This window comes from Vipera ursinii, assembly GCF_947247035.1.
Source record: "Vipera ursinii genome assembly, chromosome: 2".
Lineage (NCBI taxonomy): Eukaryota > Metazoa > Chordata > Lepidosauria > Squamata > Viperidae > Vipera > Vipera ursinii.
This window is the reverse complement of record NC_139513.1, coordinates 178,867,613-178,887,376: the sequence shown is the minus strand read 5'-3', so window position 1 is coordinate 178,887,376 and position 19,764 is coordinate 178,867,613. Positions and strand designations below refer to the sequence as shown.

The 19,764-nt window shown below is 43.0% G+C and overlaps 1 protein-coding gene across 3 annotated transcripts in view; it reads left to right on the top strand.

Annotated features, from left to right (window-relative positions):
* The first annotated feature begins 979 nt into the window (after positions 1-979).
* Positions 980-19,764, top strand: part of LDLR (low density lipoprotein receptor) — a 35,545-nt gene continuing 16,760 nt past the window's right edge. Inside the window, exons 1-6 of one of the 3 annotated variants that reach the window (XM_083354675.1) lie at positions 980-1,189; positions 10,548-10,670; positions 12,406-12,528; positions 14,023-14,400; positions 18,845-18,967; positions 19,483-19,605. In XM_083354675.1, coding sequence (XP_083210801.1) covers positions 1,114-1,189; positions 10,548-10,670; positions 12,406-12,528; positions 14,023-14,400; positions 18,845-18,967; positions 19,483-19,605 — 946 coding nt within the window. In that variant the 5' untranslated portion in view covers positions 980-1,113. The remainder of the gene's footprint in view (positions 1,190-10,547; positions 10,671-12,405; positions 12,529-14,022; positions 14,401-18,844; positions 18,968-19,482; positions 19,606-19,764) is intronic. The other 2 variants (XM_083354676.1, XM_083354677.1) reach the window with 2 other exon arrangements.

Below are 19,764 nucleotides of genomic sequence, written 5' to 3'. Positions count from 1 at the left end.
CCAGAACAGCATGCTGTTGCTGTTCTGTTCTTCAATAAACAGAATCTTTTTTCCTAAGCAGTATCTATTTTGTTCATTCCCAGCTTGGATTGGACCCTGATGATTTTTCTTTCAACAGTGAAATGGGCACAACAGCCCATACACTTTGATTCCTGCATAGGGCAGACCCCATCCTTGGTAATCTCTCTACCAGGGCTTCTAAACATTCCTCTATCTAGTCTGTAATGGAATTCCAATTTAATTGGAACACCTATTTGTTTAGGCTCTAGTTAGTTGCATGTAACTCTTTATTAAAAATTGGAGTTCTTGAATTTTGTAATATTATATGCTGCCTGGGCTAATATTTTGAAATTAAAAAATGTTCATAGCCGGTTGTGTACAAATATAGCACAATTAATACAAACATTATTTCAAGAGGGAAAGGAAAATAATCCCTTTAACTATGTACACAGAGGGATGGTATGGATACTGTTCTGAGTAAAAGGGAGTGAAATATTTTTACTTGCAAACTCGCAAAGAGCTGTCTGATGCCAAGCAATGCAACATCGGACGAAGGGCCCCACCCGCTGGCTTTGTCTGGCGCTAACCCAGGCAGGCTCAGGCCCCGCGATTAGGCTGTGCACCGCTTTGCCATGCCTTTTCAGGACAGAGCGCAGGAGCAAGTCCTTTTTGCAGGAAAAGCAGACCAGAACTTTTCACGAAAAGTGGAAACAAACGCCTGGAATGCTTTTTTGTTTTACTTTTTAAGTCAACGGACAACTTGCTTCTACAATGCGCACACCCTCCCACGAATTTCACAGACTTTCGGGATGTCAAGCCAAGAGCATCCTAAGCCGGGCCAGGCGGGGTTAAGCAGAAGTCGTCACATCGTGCGTTTGGAACTCCGCCCCCTCGCAATAATATGGGGAGGTTTGAAAATCACCCCACTGGAAGCTCCGCCTCCCGCTTGCCTTGAGGAGGAACGCGAAGAAATTGGGCAAATGAACTGGGCGTACTTGTGAATGGTGAGTGCCTGGCATCTGTCCGGATTCTGCTTTTTTGTGTACCAATCCTTTGGGCCACCCGGACGCAGCCAAAGCCAGAGCAGAGAAAGGAGGGCGCCACGAGCGAACCATGAACCCAGGTGGATTGGAAACTTCACTGTTTGCCTTGATGCTGTTGGGTACCCTCAACCGAGTCTCCACAAATGGTAAGAGGGAGCGGGCAAGGAGTTGAAATTTAACTGGCTTTTCAAATGTCGAGGGGAGAAGCAAGGAGCAAGACGAGGAGCCAGCGGAGGTTTCGTTGGCAGCTAAGAAGTCAAAGCGTGAAGAGTAGGGAGAATTGGAGCGGGGGGGGGGGCGCCTCGGAAAATCCAAATCATTCAACGCCCGCCGGGAAACCGGCGAGCTCTGTTACCCACCCACCCCAATTACAACCTGGTACCTGAGACCCGGGCCGAAGGACAGTGCAAGTCCTCCTTTCATTAAGAAGGCTTTGAAAGTTATCCCCCCCACTTTCCCTCTCCGCGTGGCTTGGGTGAGCTAGAACGCGCGTCACTCTACAACTCCCTTCCGGGACTCATTATTAACTTGGTTCCAATTCGTCCGTAAGCACCTGGTTTAAAATTGAAGCTGCCCTCCGCTTGGAGTAACCGGATTCCCAATTCGGGGGTACTTAGCCGTTTTTCTGTTTTCAGTGCATCGTGTTTAGTTCGTGTTTTACAGAAAATAACCATAAACCTGTCGACCTTTAGATTTTGGCCTCTTTTTTTGTCCCACCCCATTCCAAACTAGTTGCCGCTATCCTTTGGTATCTCATTCAAAGCGGCAGAACTCTCCTCTCAGCGCTAGTTACTCCGCCCTTCAACTTGAACGGGAGAGATGAGCTCACGGTCTGGGCCCTCCCACCACGAGGTTCTTTAGTGCCATTATTAAGTGGCAGCCCTGCTTGGTTCCAGACGCTTCGGGGCCTCGCGATTCAACTTTCACCGGGGAGGGAGAGAGGCAGGGGGCGCTTCTTTTACGGGCAGATCGTAATTAGGAGGCGCTTTGCTTCCCTTTGCTCTTCAATTAAACGATGAGGCTTCTCTTGAGTAACCTTGAAGGATCAGGTAAAGATCTGAGGTGAATTGTTTAGCTTTTCCTTAAAAAGGCAAATAGTGATAGGGCATTTTAACTTACCCAACAGCAGGTAGGGTGCACATCCTTGTTATCATACAAATCCTCTTAAAATCATTGAAACTTTGAGCCTTCGAGCCTAGGAGGATTTTCAGAATGGCACTTGGTGAAGGTCTAAGTTGAGGGGTGGTGGACGGAACTTCTTTCTCAGGAGGTGACTGGAAACGGGAATGTGGGTAGGACAAACCTGGAAAATAAGCACATGCTACTAAATGGAAGTCCTTTTCAAAAGAACTGGTGGCAGGCAGGCGTGTCAGTTTCCTTCCCTGAGTTGCAGAAACCTGGCAGACCCAGTAGGGGAGAATAAAGATATAATTTCTGGCGTTTGATTTCCTTAGATGTATATTTATGCCCAAAATACAACTTTTGGAACTGCAGGCCATTAGTGTTTAAAGATGGTTATCTATGAGAATCCATGCACATTTACTAAATATTGCTGCTTTGAAATTGCTGCTATTTCAGGGAGTGTAAAGGAAGTGTCCTATAAAGATGAGCATACTTATTAGGCAGGCTCTATTACGAACCAATGGAAGGTTGGTGGGAATTAAGAATGGCTGTATGGTCTGTAACTTTTCCCTTTGGAGGCAGTGATTGACTTCATCTCACTCTGAGGTTGCTATTTTCATATGCTCCTCTTGCCTACTGGCTTGTGAAGAAAATGGGGAATCTAATAGCTCTCTTTGGGCAATGTTAAGCCAAAGAAAGAAGACTCCTAGTTGAGCTCCTTTGGTATTAGACATCAATTTTTCATCCCATTGCAAAAGCCTGATTAGATTACTACCTCCCTCTTTTCAAGACTCCTTGCCTTCATTGGTGTGGTTTAGACTTCTCTACACACAAACGGGTATCTGCTAGGTAAGAAAAAATGTTTTGATGGGGAGGATTTGAAAATATGAAATAGGATCTTTTCCCCAGATGTCTCCTTATTTTAAGTTGCCCTTAATTTTATCACAAATCTTTCCAAAATGTATTGTTAAATTGACAAGAAATTTCAACATTTTCTGTGCTTATTTGCAAATAGGCACACTCTCCAAGTTTGCTATATTTAAAGATAAGAAAGACCTTCTGTACTTTCTTCTACATAGCTGTTAATAATTGAAGGAAATTTGTTCTTGCTTAATATACCTGTTTTGGGATAGCAAAGTTCTAAAGGACAATTTGCCCCTACTTTGAATCTATCTGTTATATTTGCATTTAAAATATTTGATGCGATAATCTGACATGTTTACAAAAGTCATGTTTACAAAAGGAGGCTCTTGGTCATTATGGCAATACTTGGTTGTAGTTTGATGATATCTTTCTCAACATTACGAAAAGGTTTAAGATGATCCTTTAGGTGATATAGATTTTACAACAAACTAGCATCAATCTTGCTTTGGCATGCTTGTAATATCAGGAAACTGTTGGCAAAAGCTGGCATTCAATAGACTTCCAGTTTGCCAACGCAGCCACTATGGACAGTTGGAGGACGACTCGTCTTCCACATCCAGTTTCACATTGCTGGGGGTCCCTAAAAGGGTTGAAAAGTCACCCCAGAGAGGTGACCAGCAAGAAGGGGCTTTTACAGAAATGCGGGAGAGCGGCAACTCTCCTGTCAGTTCCTGCGTTCCCTTCGAACGGGCGGACGAAAGACCGCCCATAGCAATATGGCTGCTCACTAGGCTGCAGACAGCCGAAGTCACACCTACCACCAGGCAACATTAAAGCAGTGTGGAAGAGACTGGCTGAGATCTACCTCTCCAACTTTTTTTTTCACCTAAGTAAGCTGCTAAAGTACTTTTCTCCCTTGTGAGAGGGAGGGGGGTTTTAGCCCTCCCTCCAGAAATAGCGTCGATTGAATATACAGGGGAGATTTTTTTTTTAAAAAAAAAGTTGAAAAAATAATTGGATCCGAACTAGAACTTTATTTTCTAAAACTGTGGATTAAAAGTTTTTGATCATCTACTTTTTACTCCCTATTTTTATTTGAAAGTTTGGGTTTTTCCTCCAAAAATAGAAGAAATAACTGAAAGGAATTTTCTAAACTGTTGGGGGACATCTTGTGGTCAAACCTGAAATTGCAATGTGCTATTCTTAAAGAAAAGAGACCTGGTTGATGTTTTAGAAAACAAGATAAGATTCATGTAACCTTGAACACCTGCTGTGAGAGTCTTAGCTGTTTCTTATTTGAGAAAAAAATGTAAAATTTTCAATTTAACTCCTCACTATGGAAGACCAGGAACAGACTTTTACTATGAAAGAAATGCAAAAAAAAATCTTTGCTATGATGAAAATAACTTATCAAACTCACCAAATGCTTCTTACAGCCAGTGATGAAATAAGAGCTTTTGGGGGGAAAACTAGAAAGCGTCTTAGATAGCAAACTCAAACTTTGACTACAACTAATAAAGTATACAGAATACAACAGAAAAAATTGAACAATCAAATATTTTGACAGAAGATCTAATCGCCCAACACGTACAGATAAGAGAAAATTCAGAAAAAAATCTGACAAAATGGTTGGAGGAAAACACCTGCTATATAAATCAGAAGTAATTCAAAGACCAAAATGAGAAACAGATGAAAGAAAAGATAAACAGTCCAGGACAACTATGTCAAGAGGAGAAAATAAAAAGAAGATCTGCTAGTTTTGCCAGACCCCTCAACCTTCCAAAAATGGTGATTGGATGGTCATCTCAATGTGATACAACAATATAAGAATTCTTTGATGATCCTGAAGCAAGGACATGCAAGATGACTTGGCAAAGGAAAAAAGCCAGAATAAGACTGAAGAAGAATTGAATGTGGACATATTTAGGAGGTTTAAAATAGAATATATTTAAGTAGACAAGACCCATATTTTGAATATGAGATATTGTTACGATGTGAAGATAAAGAAAAGTGTTGGCTAATTAAAACCTTGATGTATGAATGTCAATAATTAAATTGAAATATTGAGCTGTTTATAAAGGTTAGATAAAGGGATTAATATGTGTATGTGTATATATATATACGTGTGTGTGTGTGTGTGTATTGATGTAACTATGAATGTAGTGATAAGAAATGGAATTATAAGCTTAAATATGAGAAAGTGGACATGAAGAAAGGAGGATGTATTAAATGCTGAAATGGGAGAAATCTTGGTTATTGAATCTACAATATTTGGATATTATAATGAAAATAAGAATATTGCACTGTATTACTAATTGTGGATATAGAAGTGAGATAGCTAAGATGTATCTGGAACACTAGAAGTTGGAAATTGTCACAAAAGGAATTGGGGTCATTCAAAAATTGGGAAATGATAAATATTAAATGTTTAATTTAAATATTAATGCAAAATTAAAGCTGGGAAAACTTACAAGGTTATTGATGGTCCAAAAGATGGAATGTCAAAATAAATAAGATATATAAAATCACTGATAAATGTAAGAAAGCTACTAAGTAGCTGAAGGATAGAATAAGAAGCATATTAATTTAGACAAGAGACAGTATGTATTAAAGGAAAAAAGAGAGGAAATATTGGCAATAGTTGGAGATTGGTATTAATACACATTTTTATGTAATGGAATTATTGTAACCCAGACACCACATTGTTTTTCAAAGATATAATTGTAACATTGGAAAATTAATAAAAAGTTGTATATTAAAAAGTTGGTATTCTATAATAGCCTTTATGTGATGGGACTCCAACCTCCAGAATTCCCAGCCCATGTGGAAGCATTTAGTTAGAGAAAGGTGTCCTAGAGTAAAATTAGAACTCAAGATTGAAGCAGTGTAGTATTTGGGTAGAAGAGCTTGACAGGAAGGTCTAGAAAAGGATAGTGCTATTTTATTTCTGCCTTATGAATAAGCACAAATCTAGTCAAGAGGAAAGAAGAAAGGATTAGGAATTAAATATGTATTAGCATGTAAACTCAGACAGCACATTGGTTGAAAAATTACTATTGTATGTATGGAAAAAATGAATAAAAACATATAAAAAAGGAAAGGAGAAAATAGTCATGTGGAAAGAATGACAAGCATGTTGGTCTATCTGACCTGCCCAGAATAAATTAAGAAACTGCAAAGTGTGTGCAGGTGACATTCTGCCTCCTGACAATAGTCTTCCTTAAGTGTAACTCCTGACTTGCGCATACTGCACTGCCAGTAGGGTAGGTGTGTGATGCTGCTCCATTTACACAATCCTCTGACCAATTTACCTGTTGCTGGAGCTGCCTCACATTTGCTTGCACCTTATGCTAGACCTGGGGCAAGATGCATTGCTGCTAAGCTTGTTAGCCTCCCAAGCATACTGATTTGAAGGCATGTGCTCCCCAGTAAGCTGCAATTGAATGTGGTGTCTATGTGATTTGTTTGTTCTATTGACATCTCTGAAGCTAGAATTTGCCAACTCCGGTGTGCACTTCACTACTGAACTGGCATAATCTGAACTCCTATTAGATGAATCACTTTAGTCTGGCCAGGAAAACAAGAGTTGGGTGTATGTCTTTCAGTAGAAATAGATTCCCTGGTTAGTTCCAGCCTTTGGTAATGAGCAACTGCAAACTCATCATTCCAGAATGCCCTTTATAAAATAAATGCATATAAGAGACTAGAGTACTTTGTGAGGCTATGGGTTGAATTTGGGAGATATTGTTTTATGGAAGACATAAGTTGATACTGGATATTACAGCCCAGGGTCATTTACAATTGCTCTGGAGAGTTGTTTACTATAGGCCAGACTATAAAATAGTGGTTCATGTAGCTATGCAGATATCCATCTTTGAAGAATAAAATGTTGCCCTTTGAATCTGCAACTTTTCCCAGCCTTAATAAAGGACAGCTGGAGTTTTGTTAAGCCATAATAATTGTTTGGGAAGCTCTGTTGGGAGAATAGCTTACAACATGGCTTTTCAACCAGTGGTACTGGTACCACCTGTGGTACATTGGCACCTGGCAGGTAGTACGCGACCATCCTAGAAAAGTGGTAGCGGGGGAGGGGAATGAGCTGAATCCGTGGCAGCACTGCACAAGCTGAGCAAGAGATGGCTGGAGCTGCAGGGCTGTCAGGGCTCAGCGGAAGTGCCAGGATCAGCGCTTCTTTGGGGCTGTCAGGACTCAGTGGAAGCGCCAGGATCAGTGTCAGGCTCCAGCTGGAGCTCGGTGCTAATCCTGGTGCTTCTGCTGAGCCCAGAAAACGCGCCAATCAGCTGGAATGTTGCAGCATCCCTAGGGTCTTGTGATTTACATTCAGATGCTTGGCAACTGATTCATACTTATGACAGTCACTGTCCCAGGGCCATGTGAAGTGACCAAAACCTGCTGCAACCACCCAGCAGATGGGGGGAATAAAAACCAAACACCCCCCACTCTACCCCCTCTGCCAATCCTCAACAGAAATGCTCACAACAATGAAAACCTTGGACAGGAGGAAGAGCGCCACCAGGCGGGCAGGCAGGTGTCTTGCTCGGCTGTGGCTTTGGGGGCACTTTTTTCAGTGCCATTGTAAGTTTGAACAGTCACTAAGCGAACTGTTGTAAGTCTAGGACTACCTGTACTTCATCACTTTTTCCCTTTTTTGGGGGGGGGTCATCAATTTTTCATACCTTGCTAGGCGACTGGTGGTACTTGGATGTTGCCATATCCTAAAAGTGGTACAATGGGTGAAAAGGTTGAAAAGCCCTGGCTTACAATACTCCAGTCCTGTATTCCACTGTTTCATATTGAAGGTTTCTGGGGAGGTGGTGCCTTACTTGAATTTCGTATAAAAAAACTCCTTGAGGTTGCATAAATATAAATCTGCTTGTTTCCTCTTCTGACTGTCCCTATGTATGTCAGGCACTTAAGCTAACAAAACATCATAAACCAAGTACATGAAAGAGTTTTCAGCTTCAGTAAAATCAATTATTAACTATTGATTAGGGTTGCTCAAACAGCCACTTTAAGAAGTGTGGACTTCAGCTCCCAGAATTCCCCAGCCAGCATGTAAAATAATGTACTTCAATAATACAACTTTATAATTTAACTCATGGAAGACATGACATTCAGTATCATCCCTCTCTAGCTTAATTCATTTTCTCGGTTAACCTGTCTTTAACCTGGTAACTAACATTTGAGTCTGACTTGAGAGACACTAGTCTATAGTTAATAAAAAGGTAAGAAAATTTGGAGATACAAGTGGGGAGGGTTATGACTTGGTTACAAACCTATTTTTTAAAGATGCAAATTTGTAACAATATTGTGAACTTTTATAATCGCTCGGATCCGGACTGGTTTGGACTCCGACTGGGCAGAGTCTAACGGTGAGAACATGGGTGGTCTTGTCGATGTCATCTGGGAGGAGTTCGATCCTGTGACTCCGGAAGAGGTTGACAGGATTATGGGGAGGCTGAGCTCCACCACGTGTTTATTGGACCCGTGCCCCTCCTGGCTGATATATTCGGCTCGTGAGGGGACACGAGGCTGGCTCCAGGCAGTGATAACTGCTTCTTTGAGCAAGGGTAGTTTTCCCGCCGCCTTGAAGCAGGCGGTGATGAGACCCCTCCTCAAGAAGCCTGCCCTGGACCCAGCTGTGTTAAACAACTATCGTCCGGTCTCCAACCTTCGCTTTCTTGCGAAGGTTGTTGAGAGTGTGGTGGCACAGCAGCTTCCTTTGTTCCTGGAGGAAGCTGATTATCTAGACCTGTGCCAATCGGGCTTCAGGCCCGGGTACAGCATGGAGACGGCATTGGTCGTGCTGGTGAATGATCTCTGGTGGGCTCGGGACAGGGGCTGCTCCTCTGTCCTAGTCCTATTAGACCTCTCAGCAGCTTTTTATACCATCGACCATGGTATCTTACTGCGGGGTCTTCGGGGGTTGGGAGTGGGAGGCACCGTCTTACGGTGGTTCTCCTCCTACCTCTTGGGACGTTCGCATGTTTGGAATAAAACAGTGCAGATATGGGAAGTGTGATTTTTGATGGTCCATTTCAAACAGTATCACCATGGCTAAATGACCAACAGACTGTTGCTTGCTGTTTGTTCTGCAAATAGAGTGATTGTCTGGATCGCTGCTCCTTCTGTTAATTTGTTTTGTATGAGCAGTCTTGAAAGTAAGAAGAATTTGTGGTGTGACTGAAGCTCCACCTCAGTATGTGTACAGTTGGCTATGACAACCAGCCTTCTCTCTCTAATCAAAAGCAGGAAGCAGTGGGAAATAACTTTGTGACTCAGCCGAAACCTCTATGTTTTGTATAATCAGAAGATGATGATGATATTTTATTATTATTATTGTTGTTGTTATTATTATTATTATTTCTCCAAAGCAGATTACCCCTGATGCTACATTGCAGTAGATACTACTAATGTTTGGATCTCAAATTAATACTTTGATTAAAGTATTACTTAATTGCTCTTAATTAAAGAAGATCTATGTTCTTTTATGGCAATGTTAAACTGTTAGGCTTCTAATAAGGCCCACATGACATCACCTATGTGTATAATAAGGCTTCTGTTGAGAGGATGGCAAAATGTTTAACAACAGGGTAACCAAACATAACAGTTTCGAGGTCATTTCTTTCCCTTAGCTAAAATCTAGGGATTAGTGAGCAGGGAAGAGATTGCCTGTTCGCAGTGAGGCAAACAGAGCTCTTAGCATATTCAAGAGGTCAACCCTGGCATTAAAGAAGGCTCTGAAGCTTCTGACCCTGCTGGAGATACTGCTAGTCCAAAATCAGGCTAGAAACAGGCATACTTCAGCAGCTAAGAAAGCAGCAGCTTTCCACTTTTCAGATTTGAAAACTGTCTAAGAAATACAGTTGAGATGGAACTGTTCAGTGGCATAGCTGCCAGAGAAAGAAGGGTGTAGCTTCATTGAAATGAAAGCTGCTTTCAATGCTTCATGTAGAAGCCCAAATGGCAGCCTCCTCACAAGCTGCATCCTCAAACTAGGTCACTGGTCCACATTGGCAATCCTTATGGGTACCTGTTGCCTAGAGTTTCAGCCCAACCTAGACATTCAGGAGATTCAATTTCCATATGTAAGGAGTGCACTATACCAGTGAGTTCCAGTTCTACCTTGAGTTGTATCAAATAGATCTCCCCACAATTATTGTCTCATTTCACCTTGCTCTATATCAGTTTGCTTGTGGGTATAATTGGAAATATATATTTCTAGATAAATCTCTGGTAAGATCTTCAGTCTCTTCTCTATGCTTCTTTTACCTTCATGGAGTTTGAAATGGATAGATGTGCACTTAGAATTAATTTTAAAAGTTGTGTGTATAATTATATATAAAATAAAACTTGGATTCATACCCTGTGGTGAAGGTACAGATAAATATCCTATGATTAAGTTTAATTTACACTTAAGAAGTTCTCTGTATAGAGGTGAGGAGTGAAAGAATAGGTGGTTTCTCTTTCTAATGGTTAATGAAACTCTCTTTGCAGAGCAGGGTAAGTGTGGAAGAAATGAATTTCAATGTAGAAATGGAGATTGCATCCCTTACAAATGGATCTGCGATGGCAAGCCTGAATGCCAGGATGGTTCTGATGAATCCCTGGATGCCTGCAGTAAGTTACCTAATGCTAATTTTGAGCTACTTTTCCTCTTCCAATGTCCCCAAAAGCCACACATTAAGGGACAGTCTTCAAGTATCTGTGCCTACAAGAAAATGCTCTGGCTCTCTACATCTCTTTTATACAGGCTGGATTTGTACATGCTAAGCCATGGTTTTGCTAACTAAGCTGTTCAGAATAAACCACAGCTAGCTATTATTCAGTATACTAAGTAGTAAACTAGCGAGTGATCAAAATGAATGCACAAAAATATGTAAGTTACATATTGGCTTACTTGCATTCAGCCAGTATTTTAGCAATTATAATCTGCCCACTTACTAATGTCCAAGTTCCTGTGGACCATAAGTAGAGGATGCATTTTTCCCACAGAGAAGCTGCTTGTTTCAAGGAGGGGTAGAAGTTTACTGCCAGGAGAAGTGGAACAACTAAGAACAAAAGATGAGGTTAATCCCTGTTAGCTTCATCTTGTCTCATAGGGTGGGAGTTCACTGCTTCAAAAAGACCTTTGAGAGGAGGGACCTTTTGTAAAACAGAAAAGAAACCATAATTTAGCATGCATGCGTGCATGCTGAGGACAGACTTGAAATAACTGTCATTTTATAAAATTCTGTGAATGCTAGCTACATGATGACATGGCAAAATTTGTTTTACATAAACGAGTGCAATGTTTAAAACTATTAGCTTTCCCTGCTCTTTAGTGTATTTGAAATGGAGCCATCTTGAAACTTGTTGCTGATCTTGAATGTAGGCAGCATGTTAGACTAAATTTCCCTGCATCATTAATCCGGAGCTTTGTAGTGAAACAGATGACATTCCAAGTCCTTTATTGTATTGAAGATTTGATTAAAATATTCAGGTACATCAAAAATGCATTCATTATACAGATTTCAGATTTTATTGTCATTCCCAGTCCCCAAGCCTGCAGCCAAGAATTTTCAGCTGCAGCTTCTTAGTCACCTGATTGAATAGATGACTTCTAAGATTCAGAGGTGAGAGAACCAAAGTGATTAAATCTTGGTAGAGAATATCTTTGAGCAAAGCATAATAGAATGGCACAGTGACATCTCCCAAGTGCAAAAGTGCCCTTCTCTTGGAAGGACCTGGAACCTTGTTATATGCTTTACTGTTCTTGAAGGAGAAAATTGGAGGGAAGCATGGCGGCAATGGCATTGAAAGGAAGATTATTGCCTCTAAGGATCAGCCACACTGCTTCATGTCAGAATAGCTGAGTTTCTATGCCTACCCATTAGGTAGACCAGACCAAAAATGAACTTCAGTGGAAGGGTGAAATCACTTTTATTAAGATGGGTTATAAAAACAGAATCTTGTAAATGATTCTATAGCACCTCTGCCTTCTCATAATTCAATGAATTAGGGAAGTGTCACTTCTAAATGTTACATCATTGTTCTGTGGTTAAAAAATGCTTCAGCTCCTTTTGCCTAGGTAAACAGTTCCTGCATATCTGCAGAATGACATGAAAGTCAACTTCCTTTTTCACTATACTACCTACAGTGATGTACACTTGCTAACTGAGAGCATGTGTAGGGACACATTGCTCATCTGACTAACGTACATATTTTTTCTCATGACACCAGAACTTGTGCTGTCTCCCCCAGGCTCTTTGGCCAGAAAACAACAACCCTAAGGGACCTCTTTGCTAAGGCTATTTAGTACCACAACGCTGTGTGATATAGGGTAATACAATCAGGGTTGTATGTATCTTTTCAGAGTCTGTGACTTGCAGTTCAACCCAGTTCAGCTGTGGTGGTCGCATCAATCGCTGTATTGATATGTCCTGGCAGTGTGATTCCGAAGTGGATTGTGAAAATGGCTCAGATGAAGACAATTGCCGTAAGTCAGGGCTGCATGGCTTAGTGATGGAGACGATTGTGTCATAATGACATCATAAAGCAGATGGTACTGTCACATTTACTGAAGGATGCTATATTAATTATAGTAAAACCAACAGGGATAGAGATTTGGAATCCCATTACATTTAAAAATAAGAAAGAATGTATTCTGTCTTGTAGATTGTGATTTTCAAATTCTACCAGTCTTGTATTGTAGAGCATAGAAGCTAAAAGGTTACTTATTGCCCTCTGTTGTATTTATTAGTTTTATTAATTTTTAATTCTTTGTTAGCAATCCAAAAAATTTACACAAATAATGACTTGTCACAGTTGTGACTACAGCTTGTGGATGGCCTTAGGTTAGGCTGATACAGGCAATAAGGTTTGGCCCGTATTTGGGCCTGGCAAGGTATTCTAAAATACTTGACACATATCTCCCTTGCCTCTCAGCTAACCAAGCGAGAAAGAGCCTGTGGCTTAGATGTTAAAACAACTGCCTAATGTGCAATCGGCCCAGGTTCGAATCTCAGAAGAGTATGGCTGACTGATGAGAACAAAATAAGTTTGAAATGGCCATATCAGTCTCCCTTTAATTCTTTGTTAGCAATCCAAAAAATTATACACACACACACATACATATATACATATATATACATACATACATACATACATATATATATATATATATATATAGAGAGAGAGAGAGAGAGAGAGAGATTAGATATAGATATAGATGTATATGTGTATATATAGATAGATAGATAGATAGATAGATAGATAGATAGATAGATATAGATATAGATATAGATATATATGTATATAGATATAGATATATAGATATAGATATAGATATAGATATAGATATATATGTTTCAAATGTTAAATATTTAGATTACCTTGCTAGGCCCCAAACCTGGGGCAAATCTTTATTTCCTGTTTTCAGCCTATCTTGAAGGCTATCAGACAGGCAGTAGTCACACCGGACAATTCTTTGTTAGTAATTTACACAAATATATATATATATATATATATATATATATATATATATATATATATATATATGTATGTATGTATGTATGTATGTATGTATGTATGTATGTCATATGTTAACTATTAGATTACCTTGCTAGGCCCCAAACATGGGGCAAATTTTTATTTCCTGTTTTCAGCCTTATCTGACAGCTGTATCGAACAGGCTTATCGAACAGGCTGTAGTCACACCGGACAGTTCATATATTTGTGTAAATTACTAACAAAGAATTAGCCTCCCTTCATTCTTTGTTAGTAATTTACACAAATATATATATATATATATATATATATATATATATATATATATATATATATATATATATATATATATATATATATATATATATATATATATATATTTTCATTCATTCCTGATAAAGAGAAATGAATAACCCATTTGTAATCTTTGTATCCCATTGTAGATATAGGTTGTGACTGATAACCTTGTGTCCTGCCTTTTTAGCTCCTAAACGTTGTGCAGATAATCAGTTCCAATGCCAAAATGGGAATTGTATTGCTTTTGATTTTGTCTGTGATGAAGATGATGACTGTGGAGATAGAAGTGATGAATTAGACTGTCGTGCCCCAACCTGCAATCCTGAAATGTTTCATTGCAACAGCTCAGAGTGCATTCCCAAGCTCTGGGCCTGCGACAATGAAGCAGACTGTAAAGATGGATCTGATGAATCAGCTGAGTTCTGTGGAATCCAGCAGAGAGCCAAGAAAACCAATCCATGCTCTCCATTGGAGTTCCATTGTGGGAGTGGCGAGTGCATCCACCAGCGTTGGCAGTGTGACGGAAGCTTTGACTGTAAGGACAAATCAGATGAGGCAAACTGTGGTAAGCACATACTGAGCATTCTTTGGGCTCTCTGCAAAAACTAAGGGAGATTATAATACATGTGGTTGACAATCCTTCACAGAAGAAGTTTGATTTGAAACTTCTGTGGCTAAAGAAGGGGATAAAATATCAATTATTTTAAGTAGCATGTTTCAAGACAATATTATTATTATTATTATTTTTATTAATTTAATTTGTATACCGCCCTTCTCCCGAAGGACTCAGGGCGGTGAACAGGGCAATACATATTAAAAAACAAGATACAAAAATTAAAAACGATTAAACAACAATGCCCATGAATAAGTTAGAACACATTAAAAAGGTTAAAACAAATATATAGAACCCAACCCCATCCCATCAGGCCAGGCCAGCTTGTTCAAAAAGGTAGGTTTTGAGATCGCGCCGGAAGGAGCGGAGGTCAGGCGCCATCCGGAGATCGACCGGAAGATGGTTCCATAAATCCGGCGCGCCCACAGAGAACGCCCTCCCCCTGGGGGGCCACCAGTCGACATTCTTTGACCGGTGGCACCCTGAGGAGGCCCTCTCTGTGGGAGCGTACTGGGCGGAGGGAAGTTGACGCCGGCCGCAGGTGCTCCCCAAGGTATTCCGGACCCATGCCATGTAGGGCTTTGTAGGTCATTACCAACACCTTGAATCTCACCCAGAAGACAACTGGAAGCCAATGCAGCTCGCGGACCAGAGGTGTAACATGGGAGTGTCGGGAAACTCCCAACACAACTCTCACGGCTGCATTCTGTACCAGTTGGAGCCTCCGAGTGGTCTTCAAGGGTAGCCCCATGTAGAGAGCGTTGCAGTAGTCCAGACGAGAGGTCACAAGCACGTGAGTGACCGTACGTAAGGCATCCCGGTCTAGATAGGGCTGCAACTGGCACACTAGGTGGACCTGGGCGAAGGCCCCCCTAGCCACAGCTACTATATGGTCTTCTAAAGAAAGCTGTGAATCTAGGAGGACTCCCAAGTTGCGAGCCCTATCTACGGGGGGTAATAACTCACCCCCCATAGAGAGAGATGGGATATCCTGAATATCCCGAGATGCCGGTACGCACAGCCACTCAGTCTTGTCTGGGTTGAGTCGAAGCCTGTTCTTCCCCATCCAGACCCGAACCGCCTCCAGGCAGCGGGACATCACGTCGAGGGCATCACTGGGGTGGTTTGGGGTCGAAATGAAAAGCTGGGTATCATCAGCATACTGATGATACCCAACTCCAAAACCATGAATGATCTCACCCAGCGGTTTCATGTAGATGTTGAACAGGAGAGGCGAGAGGACCGACCCCTGAGGGACTCCACAAACGAGAGGCCTCGCGGTCGACCTCTGCCCCCCTGCCAACACCGACTGCGAGTGTCCCAGGAGATAGGAGGAGAACTACTGAAGGACCGTGCCTCCCACTCCCAATCCCCTGAGACGCCGCAGCAGGATACCATGGTCGATGTTACCGAAAGCCGCTGAGAGGTCTAATAGGACTAGGACAGAGGAATATCCCCTGTCCCGATCCCTCCAGAGATCATTCACCAGAGCGACCAATGCCGTCTCCGTGCTGTACCCGGGCCTGAAGCCCGATTGGTACGGGTCTAGATAATCCGCTTCATCCAGAACCAGAGGGAGCTGATGCGCCACCACACTCTCAACAACCTTCGCAAGAAAGCGAAGGTTGGAGATCGGACGAAAGTTATTTAACACAGCTGGGTCCAAGACAGGCTTCTTGAGGAGAGGTCTTACCACCACCTCTTTCAAGGCGGCGGGGAAACTACCCTCAAAGAGGCAGATATAACCTCCTGGAACCAGCCTCGTGTCCCCTCCCGGGCTGCATAAACCATCCAGGAAGGGCACGGGTCCAATAAACGTGGTGGAGCTCAGCCTCCCCATAATCCTGTCCACTTCCTCCGGAGTTACAGGATCGAACTCCTCCCAGATAACATTGACAAGACCACCTCTGTCCTGATCGTCCGACTCTGCCCAGTCGGAGTCCAAACCGGTCCGAATCCGAGCGATTTTGTCCGACAGATGTTGACTAAACTCCTCGGGGACGCCCCTGCAAGGGTTCCTCACTCACCTCCTGATTAAGGAGGGAGCGGGTCACCCTAATCAGGGCGGCTGGGCAATTATCTGCGGACGTGATAAGGGTAACGAAGTAATTAGACCTCGCCACCCTTATCGCTGCGAGATAAGACCTAATATGGGTTCTTAGTCGCAATCGGTCAGATTCAGATCGGCTGGACCTCCAACTGCTCTCTAGGCCCCGTCTCCGACGCTTCATCTCCCGGAGCTCCGCGGAGAACCATGGAGCCCACTGGGATCTGCGCCGGGTCAGGGGCCACAAGGGTACAACTCGGTCAAGTGCCTCCGTGGCCGTCCTTTCCCAGGCTTCCACTAAGGCATCTGCTGAGCTGTGAGCAGAGGAGGCAGGTGGGGACCCCAGCGCTGCCTGGAACCTCTCAGGGTCCATTAAGCGCCTGGTGCGGAACCATCTAGTTGGCTCAACACACCCACGGTGGGGAGTGGCAAAACGGAAGACCAGCCGCAGGAGATGATGATCGGTCCATGACAGGGGCATAACAATTGGAGAGCGCCCACCAAGATCATCTAACCACCATCTAGATAGGAAAACCAAATCCAGGGTGTGACCTCCCACATGAGTCGGTCCATAAATTACTTGTGTCAGGTCCATGGCCGTCATGGAAGCCATGAACTCCCGAGCTAACTCAGATGCTCCTCCCAGGGATGGTAGATTGAAGTCACCCAAAACCATGAGTTTGGGTAACTCAATCACCAGCCCTGAGAGGATATCGAGAAGCTCAGGCAGGGCTGCTGCTGCGCGACGAGGCGAAAGGTACACCAGCAGCAAGCCCAACTGCGCCCTAGGACCACACCTCAGTAAGAGAGATTCACACCCGACTATCTGAAGAATGGTGGCCTCCTGCGGACATAAGGTCTCCCTCATAACCACAGCCACTCCCCCACCCCTACCCTGAGTCCGAGGCCGGTGTAGCACCCGGAAGCCTGGTGGGCAAAGATCAACCAGGGGGATACCACCCTCTGGGCCCAACCAGGTCTCCGTGATGCAAGCCAGGTCCGCATGCTCACCCTCGACCAGATCCCGGACGAGAGGAGCCTTATTAACGACGGACCTGGCATTCAGGTACACTAGCCGGAGCTCAGGTGGCTGCACATCCTCGCTCCCGGAGCCTTGGGGTGAAGACAGAGGGTCGGAGCGCCTCACCGCTTGTAAATAGCGGGGATGCCCTCCCAGACATCAATACGGCCCTCTGTTCATACACCTGCTACCATTCCCTAACATTGTGGGAATAGGAAGTCCCACGACCTGCTCCCGAGCTCCGGAGGCAGCAGACTCCGGCTCCTCCCCCCCGCGATCTGTCCCAGGCCTGGCCTGACCAACGGTTGGTGTTTTACTCCCCATTTCCAACCAACCACAACCTTCCCCCCTCCCTAATCCCACAAAAAATTTAAAAAGGTAATCGGGCCTCTTATTAAATTTATACTGGAGGCCCCTGCCCTTGCCCAACCATCTCTCAGGGTCCCAGCAATCGGGCCCTTCATCAAGAGGAGGTGTGAAGAGTGAGGCGGGTCACTCCCAGGATGGGGGGGGGCCCTGAGGGCGAACAAAGCCGTGCTCAGGTAAGTGAGACGCATGGTGGTTGTTAAAACAAATCCGGCAAAAAGGCAGACCCAGATCGAAACGGGAGGATCTCAAAATAAAAGGAGAATGTCCAGAGTGCAATATGAAAGAGAGCTGGAGAGGCTTCAAAAATACTACAGCTGAAAGAAATAAGAATTAGAGTTATTTTTTAAATAAAGCTTGCCCGATACTCTGAGCAGAACAGATGCTGCTTGTATTCTCAGAACCAGACCCAAGTGAGAATTGAGCAAGATGCTGGATAGCTTACAATTTGCTCCCAATTTTATTCATGACATTGCCCTATAGTAGCTTCTGGTAGGTATTGGCTAACTATTCAGGCTTGATAAGAGTGCTTTACTCTACTGGTGGTCCTCATTTAGTGACCACAATTGGGACCAGCAACTGTCATTAAGCGCAGCAATTGAAAAAAGTTACTTTTTTCATCAATGTAACTGCTGACAGTCACTAAATGATGCAGTTGCTAAACAAGGACTACCTGTAGTTTCTCTGGCTCCTGATAGAGCTACAACTACCTCATATTGTTCTGGAGGTCTATTTCTTCACTCTTGATGCTCAACTTGCATAGTGACAGCTTTCCATTTATGGCCCAAGAATATAGGAGCTACTTGGCTCTGGTGCTGTGTGGGAGAGTTGGAGATGCCAGTTTACGCTCTGAGTAGCTTGGTTCCATGAAGTAACATGAGCCGTACTGTGTGTCATGCAGAGATAGAGACTGGGTTGGCATAATGGTTGCAGGCTCTAAATATCTTCTTGCTTTTGCCCAGTTAAAGCAACCTGCCGGCCTGATGAATTTCAGTGCAATGATGGGATGTGCATCCATGGGAGCTTGCAATGCAACAAAGAGCCTGACTGCAAGGACCTGAGTGATGAGGTTGGCTGTATCAATGGTGAGCCCTACTGGTAGTGTTATGTAGGAGTCTGGAGAGCCAGGGGTGGGGATGGGGGAAACTTGCTCAGGGTGGAAGAGCCCATGCCATGTTCTCTCTACAGTCCTGAGGTCTTCAGAGAAAGCTCCTCTGCAGGTCACTCTGAAAAGCAGGCAATACATTTTCAAACAAGGGAAGAGATGGTCTTCTTGGGATACAGTGGCTTGGACAGTGAGGGGAAGACTCCCAACTGGCTTATTCACTCTGAAATATTTGCCGGGACTAGCTTGTTATTTGAAGAAGCTGGAACTGAGTTTATAGCATGATAATTTTCTTGGGATGTCTTATGGATGAAGTATAGTTTAGATTCTTTTTTTTAAAAAAATAGAGAATCATGTTTATTAAAATGTTAAATGCCTCTTCTCTCGTCTGTTGCTCTTCTGCTTACTTTCACTTTCTGAACAGCTTTCCTATAAAAGCCAAATAGAAGCTGCAAAGTGAGATTAAACAATGTTTCTTTTTTACTTTTGCAACAGTGACAACTTGCAAGGGATCAAATGTATATAAGTGCAGTTCTGGAGAATGTATCAGCATGGACAAGGTCTGCAATGGATTGAAAGACTGCAGGGATTGGTCAGACGAACCTCTTAAGGAGTGCCGTAAGCATTTAATATTCTTTGAATATGCTGTGGCTGCAACAAGTTTGTTAAACTGACTTTGGCTGAAGCCTCCCCCAATTACATTAAACAGAATCAGACTGGCTGGTACTTGGATAGCAGACCCCCAGAAATACTAGTTCTGTAAATTATAGACTGGAG